Here is a 23,533-nt window from a genome sequence, read left to right on the forward strand (position 1 = left end):
TTTCAGACCGATGAGCTTTGTAAAAATCGACGCGTTTCAGAAAGGCGGGGCATAGAGGAGAAACAATAGTGTAAAGCATGTGGAAAATAATGTGTTTTTTAACCTTAAACCGCATAAACACATTTCATTACACCAAATACACAAAATAATGTTATTTTTAGCAACATCATATGACCCCTTTAAAGGCTTCGTTAACTGAAAAAAGGACTGGGACTTCACCAACACACGGAGTTTTAAACTTTTAAAAGTAGAAAACAGATTTTTTTTTCCCCCTAAGCAGATTAATTCATGTTTTTAATTAAATACCTTTATAAACATATTTTTTTATTATGTCTCGATGACACATTGAAGAGGCAAATTTTCTAAAAAAAAAGTTTTGTTACTGTCAACTTTTGATAGTATGTGTGTCTTTGTGAAATTATGTGTGAAATTCACTCCATCTGATTTGGACTAGTTAAAACCCATTGAATAAATTAAAATTATACTGCATGATGTTTACTAGACAAGACATCTGTTTAGTGGCAGTGTTATAGAAGCGATGACTGATGTTCTTTTTAGCAACATCATATGACCCCTTTAAAGGCTTCGTTAACTGAAAAAAGGACTGGGACTTCACCAACACATGGAGTTTTAAACTTTTAAAAGTAGAAAACAGATTTTTTTTCCCCCTAAGCAGATTAATTCATGTTTTTAATTAAATACCTTTATAAACATATTTTTTTATTATGTCTCGATGACACATTGAAGAGGCAAATTTTCTAAAAAAAAAGTTTTGTTACTGTCAACTTTTGATAGTATGTGTGTCTTTGTGAAATTATGTGTGAAATTCACTCCATCTGATTTGGACTAGTTAAAACCCATTGAATAAATTAAAATTATACTGCATGATGTTTACTAGACAAGACATCTGTTTAGTGGCAGTGTTATAGAAGCGATGACTGACAGAGGAACTGTTTTGTGTTTGTTCTTCAGCTGTGAGTACTGGAGTGAAGCCAGTGACAGTGATGGTGGGAGATTCAGTCGTTCTACACACTGATGTTCCTGATATACAGAGATATGATGTGATACGGTGGAGGTTTGGACAGCAGACATCTCCTATAGCTGAAATCAACAGAAAGGCTGGAATCTTCAACACATCTGATGGTCCTGATGGGAGATTCAGAGACAGATTACAGCTGGACAATCAGACTGGATCTCTGACAATCAAGAGCATTGGAACCAAACACTCTGGACTTTATGAAGTTGATACCAGCAGCAGCAAACAGACCATACACAAGACATTCAGTGTAACTGTCAGTGGTGAGTCCATCAGTGTAAACATGCGTGAATAGTTAATGGGAAAAAAACTAATTTTTGCACTAAATTAACTGTTTAAGGCTAAGAAACTTTGTGGTGCTATTAGTTTAGTCACTCTCAAAGAAGTGAAACATTTTGATTTGTAAATGAATACTATTATTATTAACAGCTCAATTGTCACATTGATTATATGATTTTATGATGTAGTGACACTGCAGCTGTAATATTAAAGGTGATCTTTATACTGACATATATTAGTATAGGTGCTTCTCATTCATAACATACATTACAGGATTCAACTCTAATTATTTTTTCATGTGTTGTGAAGTGTTTGAAAGTGCATGACAGATGCTTCATTTCTCTGTCTGTTCATTATTTACTGTTGTGTTCAGATTTATAGTGAACTCATGTTCACCTGCACTATCATTTGATCTGATGAACACATTTCTCTTCTTCTCTTAGTCATTCCGTTGATGGAAAGGTCCTGTTAGACCTGAAATGTGCCTTTGTGACCAATAAAGTGGTGCTATAGAAATTAAACTTAGACATTTTTTTTTATTATTTAATTAATTTATTGAAAATTAAACAACTGAGAGACAGTAATAGACAAGGCTCAGTGAGATTTGTGAAGTGAAATGTAAAACATCTTTCTGTGTGTATATAATTTATGCCTGAGCTGTTCCTCACTCACTGTTCATCATGTGTTTGTTCTGACAGATGCAGTGAAGTCAGTGTTAGTGAAGGAGGGAGATTCTCTTACTCTGCAGATTAATTTGACTAAAATACAGAACGATGATCAGATACTGTGGATGTTTGGAGACATTGTCATAGCTGAAATCTATAAAGCAGCGCAACGGTTTTATATATATGATGGTCCTGATGGGAGATTCCGAGACAAACTGAAGCTGGACAATCAGACTGGATCTCTGTCCATCACAAACACCTGCGCCACTGACTCTGGACTTTATGAACAGAAGATCAGCCGCAGGAGACACACCATAAACAGGAGATTCACTGTCATTGTCACTGGTGAGTAAATCAAGTCGGTCAATGTAAAACAGAGAACAGTAAAGTTAAATGAAAAAAATAATGTGTTCACAAATCTACACTTCATATGAATAGTTAAACATAATATTTGTATCTTAAACTGTTCTAGTCTCTCAGAGAGGTTTGGTGAACAATACTGCAAGATATCATCAATCCATCTTCCAAACCACTTATCCTATAGTGGGTTTGGGGATCGTGCTTTATGAAGTTTGAGCACCTATTAGACGGAGTTAACGGAGGCCTAAATGTCTGTGAGAAATTTGAAAGAAATCAGCCAATGGGGGGTGCTAATGCTTTTTACGCCTCTGTAATCATGCAGTGTTTCATATAGATACATAATAGTAAAATCATATGTTAGATTTCCTCATTCTGAACTATTTTGCCTCAAGAACCCCTGCTGTCAATCAAACCATTCGTTAAATATTTGAGATCTTTAAAAAACATGCTTTTGCTAATCCGTGCAGTACACTTCTCTGGACTCTCTATGTCAATAATTATCAAAAATATGTTGAAATTTTGCATTTGGAAAGTTATAACAAGGCCTTTTAAAATATGGGCTTAATCTAGTGTATCCAAAAGCCTATAAATCTAAAAGAAAACTCAAAACTTCACAAAATTAGCAAAGCAAATGTGTCATATGATTCTAAAAAAGTATACAAAATTATATGGAGGTCGGGCAAAAGTTGCCGTTATAACAGTTATAAAGGTTAAAAACACTGTATTTCTATGGTAAATTCCCTGAAATTTCAATTATAATCACTAGATGGCAGCAGAGGACAACTTAGTGGATAATTCTACTGACTAATATGCTTTTTTTATCAGGTTTTTACTTTTGGATTTATATTTAGAAATTATAAAAACATTATAATTTAAAGTTTAGTCAAAGTTTACCAGTGCATTTAAGCTGAGGTATCAGTTTTATACAATTATGATTACAGTGAAACCTGAAAACGTGTTATAAAGAGTAGACTTGCACTAAGCATTTTGTTACCCTTCATTTATTTCAGATATCTACAACAAAATGTGTGTGCATGTGTAAGTATGCTTAGTGTGTATACTCCTGATAACGCCAAATGTCTGATTTTACCAGTAAAAAAAGGTCATATTTATATGTAGTCAGTGTCAGAGTGCAAGCATAATTCTGTATTTTCAGCTTCAGAATCGTAACTGTTTTTATTCTGGTGTCACCATTCCGCTGTGCATTGGTGACCGGGACCGAGTTCAAGTCAATTCAAGTCCACCACCCCAAGTCCATACCACAATTAGCATTTTAATCATTGATACATTTTAACAGTTAATTTTTTACCAAATCTCTTAGAAGTAATAATATTCATTAAAAAAATTAAAAAAAAACCTCTTCTTTGCTTTAAAATATTGTGATAGTATCGTATTATGAGTTCACTATCTTGCGTTGAATCAAAGTGTAATAAGTGTATTATTACACCTCTAGTAGGGAGGCAAAACAGTAGAAGAGACAGAAGAGGCCTAGGACATGAGCACGTTTTCTGATGAAATAAGGTCCACTGTTGTGTACCATGTTCTCAATCATTACTTTACTATGGTCAAGGTCATAGGTCACATTGCAACTTCAGCAATGTGCACAGTACTGTAATACTGTATACTTACTGTAACTCTTCATATTACAGTAGTCCACTTGCATTTCACATTATATAATAAATATCCTTACAGATACATACTGTAACACACACACACACACACACACATAGAAATGTAGTCTATACATATACAGTCTGTGACTGTCTCTCTTTATCATTACGGTATCAGATCTTTACTCAGGTTATATAGTGCTGATGTTTCTAGTGTTTGTTAGAGATCAGACACACATTCACACTAATGACTGTCTCTCTTTAGCTGTTTCAGGTTCAGGTCTGTCTGCAGCTGCTGTAGCAGGGATTGGTGTTGTTGATCTTCTGCTGGTGGCTGTGGCTGTAGTTTCAGTTGCTCTTGTGATTCACTATCGCCGCAAGATCTCTGAACTAGAAAGACTTTCGGGTAAGTATCACACAAACAGTTCATATAATATGGAAAAAACTAAAAGCCTGATTACCATTAAGACAATAACAGATGAAGGGCAGAAGCGGATGTACTGAGAGCTGTGTCTTTGTGTGTCTGTAGAAAACGCAAACTTAACTCAGTTTCTGCAGATGTTATGATAGAGTTTGATCTCAAAAACTTTGTGTTTGTAGGAGTATGATGTGCCTTCATCCTAATGGTGGTATTGAAGATATTCAATATTAAACAGCATTACAAATCAATAAACTTTTTTAATCTCTAAACAGCATTACAAAAGAAACACTGAAGTATTAAAGACAGCACTGACCTTGTGCTTTTTAAAACTGAAGAGCAAACCGTGTGTCATTCTGAACATACTCTGAAATGGAGAAGTCATGCATTACTCGAAGCTAACCTAAAAAGAAATTTAGACGTTTAAACTAATTATAAAATATTATTAAAGAAAGATAAATAGTAAAATTATTGTATAATTAAAAATACAGCATGAAACATTTACAGGATCATACACCATAAACATAACTGCACACTGTGCAATTAAAGAACAGCACAAGGAGAAGGTTTGTAATTTGATAATGTGACTGGCTGGTCTTGTAAGATTTCATAGCTCTGTCAGCACAGACTAAAAACACTTTCTCCATCTAGTAAGATCTGATCTGATTAACTGTTTTTCTGGACCTTATGATAAGAGCGCACAGGTGTTTTTATCATTCCGTCTGTTTGCAAGTTACCATAAAGTGAGTGCTTTTGAGTATGAAATAATGACTTTTCAAACAGGTCGTGACATCAAATCTGAGTTTTGTTTGAGACACATAGTAACAACTAGATCGACAAGCAGAACTATATATTCTGCTTTATGTCTGTAGTAAAGTCTATATTTTAGTGCTGTCAAATTGATTAATAGTGATTAATCACATCCAAAATAAAACTTTGTGTTTACATAATATATTTATGTGTACTGTGTATATTTAAATGTATAAATACACATGTATACATGTGTATATATATATTCATATTTATGATTAATATATTACATATATTCCTTACACATGCATGTGTGTGTATTTATATATAGAAATATACACAGTACACACACATATATTATGTAAACACAAAGTTTTATTTTGGATGTGATTAATCCCTATTAATCGATTTGACAGCACTACTATATTTATTTTTGGACAGAGTCTAGACACATTTCTGGCACACAAAAACTCAATAAAACTGCTTTACATGTCAGTTAGATGGCTCTTCGTGTCTAAGTGGGTTCTTACCTGCCTGTGACAATGAAAGATTTACAATAAATTCAAATCTGTTTTATTTCAGAACGTCGTCAGCCCCTCTTACCAAGATTAAGAAACACTGTAAGATGTGTGCGATATGGATTCATTCATGTTGTTCATTCAGACATCATAACATTAACATCATTAATACAATTATAAAGCCAGAGCTGATATTTTCTTCATGTCTTTTTGATTTTTCTGACTACACCTTAAAGAGATGTCTTTTAAAAAATTAATAAATAAATAAAACTCTAAGATGTGTATGTTGCTTTGGAAAATAAGACAAGATGCCGCAATTTAAAAGAAAGCCATTTACTAGTTTTAACAACACACACACACATACACACACACATATTCTGCACATCACAGTTATTGTTAAAGTATTGGACAAATAAAAGAGTAAATTTAGTGATTAACCAAAAGCTTCATTCTTCAAACAAATAGTTTAGTTATAGCAGGAGCTCTTACTCTGTGTTCATAACCCTTATCATTTAATGTTTGTTACTATGACTTAATTGAGTAATTTATTAAACACCATTATTATAATAATAATGCTGCATCAGTGTTATTTGATTAGTTCAGACTGTTTGATTTACTCTTTTGCACTTTTTATTTTATTGTATTTATTTATTTATTTTTCTGTTTCCTCACAGATAAGAGACTGGAAGACCCCCAGAAGAGACCGATGACCTTCCTTTTATTGATGATTAAGTGATTAAATTGCCCAAACCCGGTCAAATGGAACAGCAGTAGTTTAGTCACAACAATAAACACATCAAGAGTGTGTAAAGTCAAGCCATTTGTGCTTTTTGATATGAAACTAATGAGTGAAGACTTTCATTTATTGATTATTGGTGCTCCCCTGCCAAACCTTCAAGATCTTTACACCTCCAGAGTGAGAAAAAGGGCTGGTAAAATCACTCTGGACCCCTCACACCCAGCACACTTCCATTTTGAACTGTTGTCCTCTGGCCGGCGCTACAGAGCACTGAGCACCAAAACAGCCTGACACAAGAACAGTTTCCCCCCAGGCCATATCCCACCTGAACAACACATAACACATCTCAAGTCTTTACAGCTGTAAATAACTTATCAAACTTAACTTATCAAATATTTTCATCTGTAAATAGCACATATGCACATTCACAATTCTGTCTGTTGACATTTTCTTTTTCTATATTTTATTACTATATTGTTATTTATAATTTATTGTCTAGTCTAATAAGAATAAGAAGAAATAATAAGAAAGTATTAGTGTTTTATTACTTTAAATTAACCTATGTCTGTACTTTCTGTACTGGAAGCTCCTTACACCAAGAAAAATTCCTTCTGTGTGTAAACACACTTGGCAATAAAGCTCTTTCTGATTCTGATTCTGATTTGTTTTGACATAAATAGAGAAACAAGCTTTCCTTTATGATGAAGTTGATGTAACAGTTTGCTGTTTGCACTGATGCTGATATTGTGCTGATGATATTCTACTCTTTTGAGCCTGTTTGACTGATTTATGGTGCTACAAGATGTTGCACTGTAAAATGGCTTGATTGTTATTACACCCGCAAAATTTTGCAGGGCTAATCTCAGGTTAATTAATGTATTTCTGTCATAACTCTCGGAGGGTTTGGCATGGTAATGTACTTGCCAATGTTAATGTGTTTGGTCTTGGCAGAATAGATCTGCTACACTGCTGCTACGCTGCTGCTGTGGCAGAGCAAGTACCGAGACTTGCTACTGCCAATACATCCATGCACAGACATGCTGCTGTGAGCATGGAAGAAAATACTGCTGCTGCTGCTGCTGCACATATAACATATATGAATACACCCCATAGCATACATGAAACACCCCGTAGCAGATCTATACAGGTGGAGCTGGGGATGGTGAAGGGTTTCTGAAGAGCGCTGCAACAGCTACGGCAAGCACTAGCCAAGTATTTGAATGTTGAGCAGCGAGCTCACTGGCTGCTGATACAGAAAAGAACCAATCAGCTGGCCATGTGATAATGATGTCATTATATCAGTTAGACCTATCAGACTGCACCATCTAGAGTTTCATGACAGAACTTTGGATATATGATTTTATTCTTGTTTGTTTTTATTTGATGCTCTTGCACTGTTACATATTTTTGCTTTAGTTGTTCATTCTTGAATATTTTGTAAATGACTAAATGATAAATTGTAAGAATAATATCATATTTTATAATATTATTTTGTAATATAATATTTTCAAATACTGTCTGTCACCTGATAAGATGTGAATGCGATATCTGACCTGTGGTCTAAATTCAGAGTGTTTTTCTGAAGACTGCAGGGCTCTGAAACTCTATGTTTATAGGACTTACAGATGTTCTTACTGTTCTCCTTTTAAATAAACTTTTGTTTGTTTATAAACCACTGTTAATAACAGGAAACATCACAGTATTTTCAGTTCAGATTTTCTGTATTATGAAAATAACATTTTGTGTGTGATTAATTCTGTTGTGCGTTTGTTAATGGATTTAGAGAATTCCGTATTTGTCCGATGTTTGTATCTGGATCAGGTCCAATCCAATGATGCTTTAAAAACTGGCACAAAAGTAAGATGGATGACCTGATGCTGAATTGTAAAACGAGGGATTCAGATCCAGATTAAACTTTTTGAACAACTGGGCCCAGAGGACTTGATTATACGTGATTAGATATATAAGATGCAAGAAAACCGCTTGTTGTTTGGAGGAGACTGTTAATACTGTATTAATTTATGTTTGTGAATAATGTGTGAATGTGAATTATAAACAACATTTAAGGCATCAGTTTTTAAGGAAATTGCTGGGAAAGCGTTGTTTCCATGCTCATCCTCTAGGTGGCGCTCCAGCAGTCTCTTCCTGTCTGTTCAAGGCTCTCCTTAATACAACCTGTTTACCTGTTCCCAAACAAAGCTAAACAAAAAGCTGATTGGCTTATATTTTTAATGTGCAAGCTTAAATATTTCTCTTTTTTGTTTGTTTTTAACAGCTCCCTCTTGCTGTGGTGGAGCAATGAAATATTGTTCTTGTAAATAGTTTATTTCCAGCATTTCGGTAATAAAAATATACATCTTTAAAATGCATGCAAATAACAGCAACCGTACGGCAATAGTCAAACAGGATTTAAACAGTGAAATTTGATCTGACCTTTTCTTGTAAATGTGGATTCGGACGGCAATTAACCCTGATAGCACACGTACATCATGGAGACGTATATCTGACGTCTGCATTTACATCTGCAAGACATTTATTAGTGTTTGCTCATCTGCAATACGTCTATAGGACGTTTCCTATCAGATGTCAAATAGACGTTTAGAAAATGTCCTTAAGATGTTAAACATGAAAATTGTATTATGGCTGGATTTATTTATTTATTTTCTTTTTTGTTAATTGTTAAAAAAAAGTAATTTTATCCTGTTTCTTTTTATTGGCCACCAAGTCCTTCAGATAATTAAAGGAAAAATGAACAAGGCATTACTTTAGCTTTAACATAAAAAATTGCTTTTTTTCATATGTTTATTTTTGGTTTCATTACACTTTCTTCTAATACATGAAATAAAAAATACAACCAAAAGGAAAAATAAAACAGATAATAATGCGTCATACAAGGTTTGAACGTTTTAATGGATTTTTGTTTTGTTTTTGTAATATCATTGTATTTAGGCTACATGAATGAGTCGTCATATTGCGTGCTCAAATTCGTGCCGGCGTTTCTCTTTGAACACAAAATAAAATGGAATAGAGACATGTTATCTCAAAAGAGATAAATAAAATGGTGTCTTCATTTTAAATGTAGGGGCGGTTCTAGGATTTCATCCTCAGGGGGGCTTAGCCCTCAAAGAGACAATTAGATACAAAGATAAAAAATTCCTAAATAAACAGTATTTTACAGTGCTTATGAAAACTGTATTACTGTATGAAATAAACATACACAATTACCTATTAAAGATTTTCTTAACTGTTAAGACGTAACCGACTGTGTTTACTTGGATACCCGACAAAACAGTTATTGTGACATAATATTGTGTGTAGGCTATTGTGTGCACACAGTAACGATATCACAGCGCGTGAATACCACATTGAGATCTCACTCGTGCCATCTTGCCCTTAAAAGCGAGAATGATAAACTTTCATGAGGAAGCAGCACTGGTCTGATCGTTCAGATAGCTGATTATAGTTTTAGGGGGCTGAGACGACAAATAGGGGGGCTGAAGCCCACCTAAAAGGGTCTAGAACCGCCCCTGCAGTACAGCACTATATATTTAGTCATGTCTGGAAACTTGACAAGTGTGTTTTATTGGGGTAAATGATCTACAAGCATTTCACATATTTCTATGCACACTAATAATATGAAACTACTGTCGCTACACTTAAAATTAATATCACTGCCTTCGTCTTCCAGTTGAAATGTCTGATAGTTTAGAATTTGATTTTGGCAGGGGCTATTTTAATACAATGAATTCTATTTACACTAAGTGAAAATAGCATATTTTCCTAGTAATAGATTCTATTTACACTATTTAATAATAGGAGTATTTTCTTGCAGTAATAGTAGTTTGATGCTGTTCGTACTACTTAGTGCAAATAGTGGCCAATATCTGCACCTCATTATTGTAGTAGGCTACATTATAAAACAGTATAGGCTACAATAATAACGAGTGTAAATGAAAAAATGTATTTTCCACTTTTCATAAATTTCCTTCATTTTTATTGAAAATATATGCCTTTCCGATGTGATACGGGATGTGAAAAGGGGAGCTCGGCAGAAGGCGGATTCGAACTCGGTTCGTCGCATCACCTGCGCCACTGAAGCTCGCAGTTGAAAGATGTTTTTTTGCAGTGTTGTGTAACACTACCACACGTTGGAAGGCGGAGTTAGTGTAAGTAGCCTCTGCCAAAATGAAAACAAAATAATGATTAAAAATAGCCTACAGGAGCGTTTTGAATTGTTGATATCAGCATATCAACTATTATGGCAAGCCGTTTTGACTTTTATTCCTTCTCAGGAAAATTTATTTCTGAAATCAACAATTGGGAGGGTAATTTCTGATATCTAAAATTACTTTTGTTACTAGTAACAATCACATTCATGATTAACTAGTAAAAATTGAATTGTTGATATCAAGATTCATATCCTGAGAATGAATAAAAGTCTAAACGGCTTGCCATAATACCCTGTTACATAACACTGCAGCTGTAGTCCAGATCCGCCGAAGCACATTTGAGAGGAAACATGAGGACAAAGATGTTTTTCGTTAGTCTGCTCGTGTTTTCTACATTCCTCTTGCACGGTAGGATATTTATTTGTTAATTTCTCTTCAGGTCAACAATGAAAATAATGATTAGGTTAGAGTTCCCTGCTCAAACCAGAGGTCTAGTCAAGATTAGATGCTCCAAGACCCCGATCCAGACTACAGACAGGTAGTAGCCTAAATATTAATCATCTAATATAAAATATAACATTCAACAACTTTTCATTTATTTTTGTTTTTTGAACTAAGAACAAGACAACTAGCAACTTTTTTACATCTTTTCAAGTTCAAAAAATAAAATAATTAAATAAAAGTGTAAATAAAAAAGTAAATACACTATTGAACACTTAATAAGTAATTTTTTGTAGTAAATGCATCATACAGCCATAGGTGTTGTGAAATATTTAGTTCCTGTGAGAAAAAAATGTTCCAATGCGTGGAGTAAACATGAATATTTACAACTTCGCTCTCCGGTGTGGATTCTGAAGTAATTTTCAATTATTCAATTTATGCAGTAGTATGATATAGCATATGATGAAAATGTTCAGTTTGACGACCTCAGTATAATCACTGGGGGTTGATCCAAGAGACTTAAGTGGTCGTGTGTCCGTTCGGCTTATTACCTGATGGAAATAATCCATAAAACAAGTCGTTGTAACGCCAAGCCAGCAGAGGGAGCCCTCGCCCGAGTACTGACCGTGCTCCACTCCCTCTGCTTCCTCTACTTCCATTTCCTGTTTGACTCTCATATAAACTGAGACCAGTCCATGTGCTGGTCGCGAAGTATTGCCAGTTCATCTGCCTTACCAAGCGTTATAGTTCCTCTGTTCCTGATTGATTCCTGTGTATGATTCTGCCTGACTTCTTGACTCACGGTATTTGTACTCTGCCCCTTCTGTTCTGACGCCTGATTGGACTGATGTTTTTGTTTGGACTCATTGCCTGCCTTTCCACTATTGTCTCTGCCTCTGCCCCTGTGTATGACGAACGATCTGCCTGCTTCTCTGACTTTGACCCTCTGCCTGATTATCGACATCTGTTTAAAGCCTTGACCTTTAATAAACTTCCGCTCATGGATTCTAACCAAACTCCAGCGTCTCTGTTACAGTCGTGATCTGAAGCGCAAACAACCATTTTCATTGCATTCGTTTGTTCGTTGTTCAAAAGCCAAGACCACTGCAGAGAAGATTAATTAACATTCATGTTTACTCCACCCACTGAATCAGTTTCTCACAGAAACTAAATATTTCAACGGGCCTTCATTCAAAAATCTGTCCTCAATTTGTTGTTTCGGATGTAGCTATACAAATAAAGCATGCAATACATTTATATCAAATGTATGCACTTGTATTTACGCGATGAGCAAGACGGCATGCTTGTCGACGCTTATAATGGTTAAGATCCCATGACAGCTAGTGGCAGAAATTATTAGACCCAGATGCAGAGCATTTACACTGTTTTAAGAGTTGAGTTGAGACCAAGAACAAAATGGCAAGACCCAAACTCTGGCTCAACCCATTCTATGCTGGTGTGCTTGTTATGCCAGTCTCCCAGCCTGACTGAGCAATTATAAAAATAAAAAAAACTAGTTGTAGTCTGAATTAAAATTGAAATATCATTTTGAATATTTTTTTTATGTTTGAAAATGGCTATAAATTAATTTTCCACTCTTTTGAATTATAGTCATCATCAGGGTGTATGAAAGTATGCAGTGATCACTCCTTGGTCGTAAGAAGGCCAATTTTAATATGCAATATATGAGTCAAGATGTGTGTTGTATGGTGTATATTATGACAGACAATAAACGCCATATAACCTACAAAATAACGTATGTTTGTCATATATGATGAGTGAATGTGTGAATCATTGATGCTTTTGTGTAGTTTGATTGATCTTTTGAAGAATATTTTCACAGCACCTTTCTGTTGTATATGTTTGTCTGACTTTCCCAGACATGATTTACAGTTAATATTATTAATATATTTCTTCTCCAGGTGCATCTGGTGTTGAGACAGATAGAGTCTCAGTGTCAGTGATGGAGGGAGATTCAGTCACTCTACACACTGATGTTGAAACAAACCAACAAGAAGAGATTCATTGGTATTTTAATGACACTCGCATCGCTCAAATCAGTGGAGATCTCAGTCATACCTGTACAGATGTTCAATGTGAAGATGCTGATGAGAGATTCAGAGACAGACTGAAGCTGGATCATCAGACTGGATCTCTGACCATCACAAACCTCAGAACCACAGACTCTGGAGTTTATGAATTACAGATCATCAGAGGTAGCAATAGTCCCAAGACCTTCAACGTTACTGTTCATGGTGAGTCATTATGTTTAAGAGCATGTTGTTTATTATACCAGTGATATTCAGAGCTGTCTTTCTCTTTACCTGCATCACTGAACAGAACACAATTACTTTAAACTGTTTTGTTTTTCCGTTGGTGATCCATTCGTTTTTTAACCGTTAGTTTTGTTCTGCTCATACCATTTCTTATTTCCTGTTTAAATGCATCTGTTATGCTTTTAGTTCAAAGTGCAGAGGATTTGATATAAAATAAGTATGCAAATGTGTAAAGAACCTGTAATAGTTTTTTTAGTTCTCGTAAAATGATCATAAGGGATTAGAAAATCATTATAAATATTTTAGTTTTTTCAAAAAGTGTATATTATAATGCAGAAAGCTATATTTCAAAGTAGTAGATGTGTGGGTAAAAAGATATGTAAGTTTATATGAATAAAGATATATTCACAATTAACTTGATATTTAGCACTTTTGCATTTCATTTTGTTTGTACTGAATTTATCGAGATCCAGGAATTTAATATTCACAATTATTTTCATAGTTAATTCCTGTTGAGGAGTTTTTTTCCCCCAAAAAAATCCCTCAAGCAGCTATTGTTTTCTCTTTTTTTTCTTCTTGCGTTTCAGGTGTTTCTGCTGCTGAACAAGATAAAAGGCAGAGAAAGTCAGTGAAGCAGGGAGAATCTGTCACTTTAGATCCTGGAGAAATAAGAAAACCAAATGATGTGATGACGTGGTATTTTAATGAAATCAAATTATAATAACAAAATTAACTATGCAAAAAATATATAATATTATATAATTATATAATATATAATGTATTATAATTCTAGTCAACACATAAACAAAAATGACTGACAAAGCCATGTTTTCATTTGGATTAGGCTACTATTAATCTGAGCACCCATAGTATTTGTCTGCAAGTTTGACACTATAATTGGAAAGCTAGCGTTCACACCAGCGAACAGTTGTTCTGTTTATTATAAGCACGCGCTGCAGTTTCTGATTGGCTGTCAATGTTTGTGTCGTTCATCAGCTGGAAAAACATTTTCTGAAAGTGATTCCAGCAATATCGTTCCTCTGTTCCATTATCATTATTGTGGTGTGGACTCTGCTAATCTTTAATATTTAAAACTACTTTTTAGAGCTGTATCTTTATTATCGTTTAGCCTAACAGGCCTTAAAGACTCTTGTGTTGGATTCAGGCTCGCCTGACACAGGAGTACATGTCATTGTTCTTCGTGGCGATAGAGGCTCACCACGGGATCTTTAGAAGGGGCAAGTATTACATACAGATACTATAGTGAGAGGAAAATATTGTCTTTATTATGCAAAATTAGAGTTTATAGTGTGTGTGTGTGTGTGTGTGTGTGTGTGTGTCTGTGTCTGTGTCTGTGTGCGTGTGCGTGTGCGTGTGTGTGTGTGATTATTTTTCAAAGGAGACGAGGTGAGAAACAAGCTTGGTCATCTGTTGAAAGTCCAAAGAGGTAAAATAATGTACTGGTATGTCTTTGTAGAAAACTTGTGAGATTGTCAGCTGCACTGTGCAGAGATGTATGTATGTGTGTGTGTGTGTGTGTGTGTGTGTGTGTGTGTGTGTGTGTGTGTGTGTGTGTGTGTGTGTGTGTGTGTGTGTGTGTGTGTGTGTGTGTGTGTGTGTGTGTGTGTTGAAAACACAACGTGTGTGTGTGTGTGTGTTTGTGTGCACTTCATGTCTGCATGTTTGTATTGTATATCATTTTTACTGTTGCTTTTGATAACAGAATGTGAATAAATTTAACACAAAATTTCTGTGCTGCTGTTTTAAATAAACTGTTTAAATGTTACAAATGATCATTATTTAATCAAGTTCTACTTTCAGTGAAAAGATTGCTTGATTTACTATCTTAGCATCATTATTATACCTTATAATTGTTGCCATTTTAATTTTAGTTATATAGTATATATTTAGTTAAGAAGAATTTGTTCAAGCTTTTATTTTGGCAGAATACTGCTAGCATGCTGTAAACTTATTTTTTTTATTATTATTATTATTATATGCTTATAAATATAATCTATAAATTAATTTAAAGTGATATATGCCTATTTTTTTACATTTGAGCCCCTGCCCCCAAGAAACTCTCTGTTTGTCCCTGTGTAGCCTACATTTGATTTTAATGACTTGAATGTCATTCAAGTCTTGCATCCTGGCCAAATTCGCCCATTGGCCTCTGACCATCATGGCCTCCTAACCATCCCCCTATCTGCTGATTGGCTTAATCACTCTGTCTCCTCTCCACCAATGAGCTAGTGTGTGGTGGGCGTTCTGGCGCAATATGGCTGCCATCACATCATCCAGGTGGATGCTGCACACTGGTGGTGGATGAGGAGATTCCCCCCTTCTATGTAAAGCGCTTTGAGTGCCTAGAAAAGCACTATATAAATGTAAGGAATTATTATTAATTATTATTATGTACTTTAAGTGTGCAACAAGCACTATGAAATTGCAAGTATCGGATTGGGATACAGGGCAGTTAATCAATATTCAATGACTTGGATTGGATCGGGGTCACAAAAAGACCTGATCGGGACACCCCCGTTATCAATGGTCACTGGGATATTTTTGCATTATTTTTCTATAGTATTATACTATAGTATTTTTTTACAGTCTATGGTCCATCCCATGTATTCGAGAGAATTTTGCGTAAATTGGCGCAAGGTATCAATAATAACATAGAAGCAACAGGGGAGGATCTTTCTCCTACATAATAAATTATATACTTTTGCCTCGTTATATTTTTTCCTCAAACAGTGATTTATTTTTATAAACTTTCCTTTTGCATTTTTACAGATTAAAACTGATTCAAATTCAAATCTGTTTCTTGTCTCCTCATCTTCTGGATCTGATGTCATAAAGCAGAACAGCAACAGTAGCCACGCCCACCAGAGTAGAGACGACCAATCGGATCACAGCTTCAGTAGAACCGCAGCAATTCATGTGGACTTCTGAGGGGAACAAAGCAATGATAAAATATCTCAATATTGTGATGAGGAGTGTGTTGAAATAACTTCCAGTGAAACAGGAAGACACACCGAGTGACTCATCCCCCTTTTAAAAAAAAATAAAAAAATTAACCAATAGCATTTAGTTTACATTGCAGCCTGGCAAATCAGCATTTGGATATAATATAGAACTCATACTATTAGAGTGATAATTTTCAGTAAAACAGCTTGAAATACATGTAGGCTAATATATATATATATATATATATAGATGTTGTTCCCTCAACATAGGATCTCGAGGCCACGACTTCACATCGCATGGCCACTATAAGGATGTCATTACCTCGACAAAACTAAATTAACCTGAACAAGGGTTGCCAGGTTTTCACAACAAAACCTGCCCAATTGCTACTCAAAACTAGTCCAATCACGTTTCGAGGGGGGTCCCCGGGTAAAAATCGCATTGGGGTGGGGTAAAATACACGTTTTTGGTGGGGTTCCCCTGGTAAAAGTCGCATTTTATCACTGCTAAATATCACGTTATTGGGGTCGCTTAAACCCGCGGATATGAAAAACAACCTGCGGCAACAGTGTTAAAGGTGACATATCATGAAAATCTAACTTTTCCAGGTTTTAAGTGCTATAATCAGGTCCACGGTGCATCTACCAACCAAGGAAACGTGAAAAAGATTAACCCAGTAACTTTGTTTTTGTAAGCCTTTTTCTGCAAGCGTCTGAGAAAACGAGCGTGTCAGATTTCACTCCCTTGGTGACGTGGCAAAGGGATCTCATTGTAATATTACCACCCCTTAATCTGGAAGTTTCCACCCATGGCACCATCATTTTGATTTCGCAAGCGACAACATTACAGTTCTAACGCCATGGCGAAACTTTGAGCAAAACACACAAACTGTTCTGTCTTTGGCTGCACAGACGAGCACAGAACACTATTTAGAGTCCCAGCCTCAGAGGAGACAAGTGAAATAAAGTACCAAGTAGGCTACATCAAAACTGATGTTTGTGAAACGGTTAAAAAAAAAGTCTCGGGTCAGAGGTAAAACTCTAAACAACAGAAATACGACCATTGATTCTTTATTGGAAGATATAAACTGCAAACAATGTTTTATTTCTCCTTTGCTTTTCTTGAATATCCTAAAATCAATAGGCTCATTTTGGATGAGTGGAAAAAACTGGTGAGCATGTGTGGTTAGAAATAGGTGTGGGCTGACCTCCTACGATGTAATGCCAAAAAAAATGTTCCGGAAAACCGCGGACTTGGCAACACTGACCTGAGCATGTCCCCTCCCAGTCACCATAGTTAATCATAAACTAGCACTACAACACAGAATCTGCTTCAGTTAAGTTTATTGACAGGTGAAATTAGTATTTAATCAAATTAAATATGAGAAGAATGGAAAAATATTTATACTTACCACAGACAGAAACATTTAATGTTTTTGATGACAGTTTAGCCGCAATTATCTTTACTTCATAGAGTCCAGCATGTTCAGGTGTGATGTTTGTGATGGTCAGAGATCCAGTTTGATTGTCCAGCTTCAGTCTGTCTCTAAATCTCCCGTCAGGACCATCATATGTGGAGGAGATTCCAGCCTCTTGATTATTTGTGAACCTCACAGTCTGACTTCATCTCTACACAGAACAGCGAAATAAAGTACCAAGTAGGCTACATCAAAACTGATGTTTGTGAAACGGTTAAAAAAAAAGTCTCGGGTCAGAGGTAAAACTCTGAACAACAGAAATACGACCATTGATTCTTTATTGGAAGATATAAAATGCAAACAATGTTTTATTTCTCCTTTGCTTTTCTTGAATATCCTAAAATCAATAGGCTCATTTTGGATGAGTGGAAAAAAATGGTGAGCATGTGTGGTTAGAAATAGGTGTGGGCTGACCTCCTACGATGTAATGCCAAAAAAAATGTTGAAATAGTGAGGCAGCGACTGCTTCAGCAGTGCTGCTCTATTCATACAAAATGCTTAAGCATATTTGACAGGAAACATGGGGACAAAGAAGTTTTTCGTTAGTCTGCTCGTGTTTTCTACGTTCCTCTTGCACGGTGAGACATCTATTTGTTTATTTCTCTTCAGTTCAACAATAGATAAGAAGGAGTAGTTTAGAGTTCCCTGCTCAAACCAGAGATCCAGACAAAGAACTGCAGTCAAGAACTGGGTAGTAGCCGAAATATTAATTGATTCTTATTTCAAGAATCTGTTCTTAATTTTTTGTTTGGGATGTAGCTACAAATAATGCATGGAATACATTAATATTATATCAAATGTCTGCGCTTCTATTTACAGGACGAGTGAGACAGTGCTTGTTTATCTGTACATGCAGACACAAAGGCAGAAGGGGAACATGAAAATCACACAGCAACTAGTGGTTAAAATAATTAGATCCAGATGCAGAGCATTTAGATGGTTTTAAGATGTCTTGAAACCAAGAACAAAAATCAAAACCCAAGCTTGTTCATATTGTTTAAGCAGGTCTCCCAGCCTGGCCAAAATAAAGTTATTAATTAGGTTGCTTTTCAAAAATGTTTTAATTTAAACGTGTTGGAAAATGGCAATAAATAAATGTTCCACTTCTTTGAATTATAGTCATGAGGGGTGTATGAAAGTATGCAATGATAATTTTTTTAGTTGTGTGAATGCAAATATATGCAATATTCATATGCAATTAATGAATCAAGATGTGTGTTGTATTATGATGTACAATAAACACCATATACCATATAACTGTTGGCGCAAGCTAGATTAAAGTGATTATTACGTTTTGAATATGGATATTTTTCTTACAAAAACGCATTGATTCGCTACAGGAGGCCTTTATGCACCCCCCGGAGCCGTGTGAGGCACTTTTTTTTTATGGATAGGCGCTTTTTATTTCACTTCTTTTGGACTGAAGTACTGCAACACCCACTGACTGCAATGATTGAGCTTGGAATAGCCAGGACAATTTTTAATATAACTCCGACTGGATTCTACTTACATTTCACTGCTGGCTCTATATAACATGTAGGTGACGAATAAAAAAAATCTTGAATCTTGAATCTTGAATATACAATAGTTGTCTATTTTTGTTCCACTATCCCACATGATTTAATGAACTGTTCATTTCTTCTCTAGGCATGTCTGGTGCTGGTTCAGATGGAGTCTCAGAGTCAGTGATGGAAGGAGATTCAGTCACTCTACACACTGATGTTGAAATAATCCAAAAAGAAAAGATTCATTGGTATTTTAATGGCATTCGCATCGCTTACATCAATGGAGATCGCCGTTTTATCTGTACAGATGTTCAGCGTGAAGATGCTGATGAGAGATTCAGAGACAGACTGAAGCTGGACAATCAGACTGGATCTCTGGCCATCACCAACACCACACCCACAGACTCTGGACTTTATAAACTAGTGGTCATCAGCAGCAACAGTGATAGTGAAAAGATCTTCAATACTGTCATTGGTGAGTCATTATGTTTAAAGCAGGTTATGTTTGTCACATCATTGAATTTCTCAAGATCCAGGAATTTAGTCAACAGTAATATTAAATATGAATTAATGAATATATAAGTAATCAAAATAGTTTAATAATAGCAAAACATGAAAATTTTTACTAATGCTGATAATTATTTATTATTACTTGCCAAAATATATGTCGGCAAAGCTAGTATTTACTCGATGTAATTCACTAAATAAATACCTGCACCCAAGACAGATGTAAACTGCTGTTATGAATATGAGAATATGATATTTGTTAGTTAAATGAAAACCGAGTTTCACTCCATCTAGAGCGGTTCGGTCCGACCACCGTGAAGGTGTCAGATTCAAGTTCGGATCGCTTGCATGTGAGCTGGAGTCCAGTCCAGCCTGAGCAGGTCCAGCAGTACCGTGTGGAGTATGGAGAGATTCCCAGCGGTCTGGTCTGGAATTTGACCCTGCCTTCAAATCATAGCTCCGCCCTCCTCACCCAGCTCCGCCCAGACACCAAGTACCTGATCACCATCACTGCCCTGCACTCCTCCGGCCAGCAGAGGGCGATGTCCATCCGAGCCTGTACACCAGATGGTACTTACCCTGTTTGAAGATCACACATGTCCTCTTTATGCTGAATATTAATGCTGAATTATGTGTTTTAGCACTCCCGGCGCTAACTGACCTGCAGTTGACCACGGTGGGGCGGGGTTTGGTACAGGTTGAGTGGCAGGGACAGGGGGCGGGGCTTCTGGGCTACTGGGTGAGTTGGAAGAATGAAGATCAGCCTTTTTCGTCATCCTCATCTTCCTCAATGTACCTGCCGCCAAATTCACTGTCCACAGAGCTGACGGAGCTGGGCCCTGGCAGCCGCGTGTGTGTGTCGCCAGTGTATCGCAGTGCGCGCGGGGAGGGGCTCTGCTGCACTGCACGCACATAAACTGGAGCTACGTTGAACTGACTTAAATCAAATCAAACTGCAGTGTACTGAACAGAGCAGCATGCAGTGAAATTGTGAAAGTGTTTTCTCACCGCATCATTAACATGAGTGCAGTGTAAGTAAAGTATGAAACTTTTCTCCAAATATTCTTTATTTATCTAATAAATGGCATGTGCTCATATTTTTGTGTTATTAAAGAACAAGCACTGTACAGTACAATCACTACCTGGCTTTCCTGCAAACCCCAAAATCGGTTTCTCTGACCACTGCACAGGGAAATTCTTCACAAAAGAGAAACCTTACAGAAAACTCACTGTCCTTATGCATCTGAAACTGGTTCACTGGTTAACAAAAATAATTCAAATAAATAAAATGTAAAAAGACAACCATCAGTACAGAGAAAATAGAATGAGGTCTGTGGAAGAGATCAACATATCAGTCATAGGTCACATGAGGGACGTGATTGACAGTTGTGAAAACCTCATCCAATCACATCCTGCTTCAGTTTACCAATGCTCACACATTCACAGTGTTTCTGTGTCAGTAAGTCAGAAATGCCCGTTGCGAGTCATATTGATTGCTGTGTTATTATAACTGTGATGTTCTGATGTGTGTCTACTGCCACCTAGTGACCCTAAAACACATTATCACACGGAATATTACCACAGGATTGATTTAATCATACTTAAAGAGGTCATCGGATGCCCATTTTCCACAAGTTGATATGATTCTTGAGGGTCTTAATGAAAAGTCTGTAACATAGTTTGCTTAAAATTTCTCAATGGTAGTGTAAAAAACACCTTTTTTACCCTGTCAAAAACAGCTCTTTTCAGAGCAAGCCATTTTGTAGCATTTTCCTTTAAATGTTAATGAGCTCTGCTGACCCCGCCCCTCTCTTCCGAGCCGCTCTCTGAGGGACTGTTTACTTGGCATTCATCGTGAAACTTGCTAATTAGCACATTATTAGGAAAGGCGATTTGCAAAGATTCATTATAGAACCTTATACCCACTTCTTCTGGAGGTGAAGCTAGATCACAAATGATTCACGCGAACATAGATGCATTTAGGTAGATCGGGGGCGCACTCTCTTCAAAAACAAACGTAATCCACTGCGTCTTTAGCGGCTCAGATGTCGGGAGTAAATGGTCTAAGGTAAGACACCAGTCCAGTCTGTGCTGAAACGCTACTGTCAATCAAACTATCGTGGGCGTGGCCTGTTTTTGTGATGTCACACAGACAGGCATCTGAGATCGGCTCGATTTGAGAAAGGGGTAAAGATTTTAGTAGATTAAAAAAAAACACGGTGGATTTTTATCATTATAGGGTGGTTGTGTACACACACTGCCAACACATTTCAGTTCAAACAACTTGTAAAAGTGCATGTAGCATCCTATGACCCCTTTAAGCAGATGTGTAAGATTGAACTGCAATATGTCACCTTCACATTCACTTTCAGTTTCAATAATACATAAAGGTATCAAACCATTTGATGAGTGTTTGTTTCAATTTTCATATTTATTCGGTTTCACACGTCGAATTAAATACTCTTTTTAAGGACTCGAAAAAAATGCTTTACAGAATATAAACTGACTCAGTTAAGCATAAACCCCGCCCCTCAGCCAATTCTAAAGATTTAATTGGCCGGGAATGTTGTTCTCTGGCTAAGTGCTTTCTAGCATTTGGAAATTGAAAAAGGAAAGTCACACAGCTGTCTTTCAATATTTCAAAATGTCCCCACAGAGACTATTTTTGGTTCTGCAAGTGTTTGCTTTGTTTTCCTCCATTAGGAACAATGAGGACAACATTACAGCTTTTTTTAGAAGTACACTGCAGTGTTTAGAGGATATTCAGAGAGCTGTTGATGGCATGAATATGGAAACCCTGCTCAGAGAACTTGAGGATCACACAAGAACCATCCATTCATTGTTGCAAGCTGTAAGGGCCGTGGATGAGTAGTTTTTTATTTCACTAGTGTTTGTAAGAGGTTTTTCGATAATTATGGTCTATACGGCCCTTCATAGTTTTCAATAGACGTTGATTTTGCTTGTTTTGTGGCTAAGCTCTGGAGATGACTTTTAGAATTTTCGTGGTCTTTAACAGCTTCCACCTTGAAGTTGTTCGTTCCAGTAACAAAATTATTTGTTTTGTGCTTTTCTAATGTGTATGTCCGGCAGTCCTCACAATACATTATCTGATTTGTGGAGTCATAGACGAGCCATTCGCGCCCAGTTTGCCACTTGGTATTAAAACTTCTGCTTTTCTTTTCTTGTCTGCTTCATTGTTTGGGGTGACTTTCCTTTTTACGCTAGGGTTAGTAACCCCAGCTAAGTATCGCCACATTATTATGTTCGTGTTCGAGTCTTGTATCTAGTCTAGCACGCCGTTATTTGTTGCGTAGTGACGGGTGTGTTCAAGTAAGCCAGGTATGTGCAGATGTTGCGCAATAATGCTGTATTTAGTATACCATGATGACTCACGAGTTGAGTATTTGCGCTAAAACTGCGCAGATTTGGCTTACATGAGCTTTACCAAGAAATTAACGAGTGAACAATTTATAAAAAGTAACCCGCCAAATTGGCTAGTGATTTGACAACGTTACCCGCCACATCTGATTTTTACCCTCATTTGGCGGGTGTTAATTTCAAACCCTGCATGTATTACATTGGAACATCTTGAGAAGTGGGACAAAACAAGGTGCAAAATTGAAAAAATAAAACCTTGTACTCAGACAAATGAAACTACATTTATGTATCTTATATGTACTAAGCTACTGAGCTATGCTTTGATACAACCTCCCAACTTTTCTCTTTTTTAACAAAATGTGCTTTTTTACCTTGGACTGTGTAATATAATTTCATCTTTATCTTGAACAGCATTCAAGATGTTTTTAACATTTCAAAACA

General features: G+C 36.2%; 2 protein-coding genes across 2 annotated transcripts in view; one reads left to right on the forward strand and one right to left on the reverse strand.

Annotated features, from left to right (window-relative positions):
- LOC107698549 (uncharacterized) overlaps positions 1 to 20,630 on the forward strand; it is a 25,130-nt gene extending 4,500 nt beyond the window's left edge. The window contains exons 2-10 of the mRNA XM_016499587.1: positions 973 to 1,299; positions 2,014 to 2,325; positions 4,216 to 4,356; positions 4,551 to 4,552; positions 10,862 to 10,952; positions 12,908 to 13,240; positions 19,350 to 19,682; positions 20,009 to 20,284; positions 20,356 to 20,630. Coding sequence (XP_016355073.1) covers positions 973 to 1,299; positions 2,014 to 2,325; positions 4,216 to 4,356; positions 4,551 to 4,552; positions 10,862 to 10,952; positions 12,908 to 13,240; positions 19,350 to 19,682; positions 20,009 to 20,284; positions 20,356 to 20,630 — 2,090 coding nt within the window. The remainder of the gene's footprint in view (positions 1 to 972; positions 1,300 to 2,013; positions 2,326 to 4,215; positions 4,357 to 4,550; positions 4,553 to 10,861; positions 10,953 to 12,907; positions 13,241 to 19,349; positions 19,683 to 20,008; positions 20,285 to 20,355) is intronic.
- LOC107698560 (SLAM family member 9-like) overlaps positions 1 to 23,533 on the reverse strand; it is a 96,234-nt gene that overhangs the window by 53,411 nt on the left and 19,290 nt on the right. The gene's annotated exons all lie outside the window — the stretch shown is intronic.

This window comes from Sinocyclocheilus anshuiensis, unplaced genomic scaffold (assembly GCF_001515605.1).
Source record: "Sinocyclocheilus anshuiensis isolate Anshui unplaced genomic scaffold, SAMN03320099.WGS_v1.1 scaffold118, whole genome shotgun sequence".
NCBI classification, from domain to species: domain Eukaryota; kingdom Metazoa; phylum Chordata; class Actinopteri; order Cypriniformes; family Cyprinidae; genus Sinocyclocheilus; species Sinocyclocheilus anshuiensis.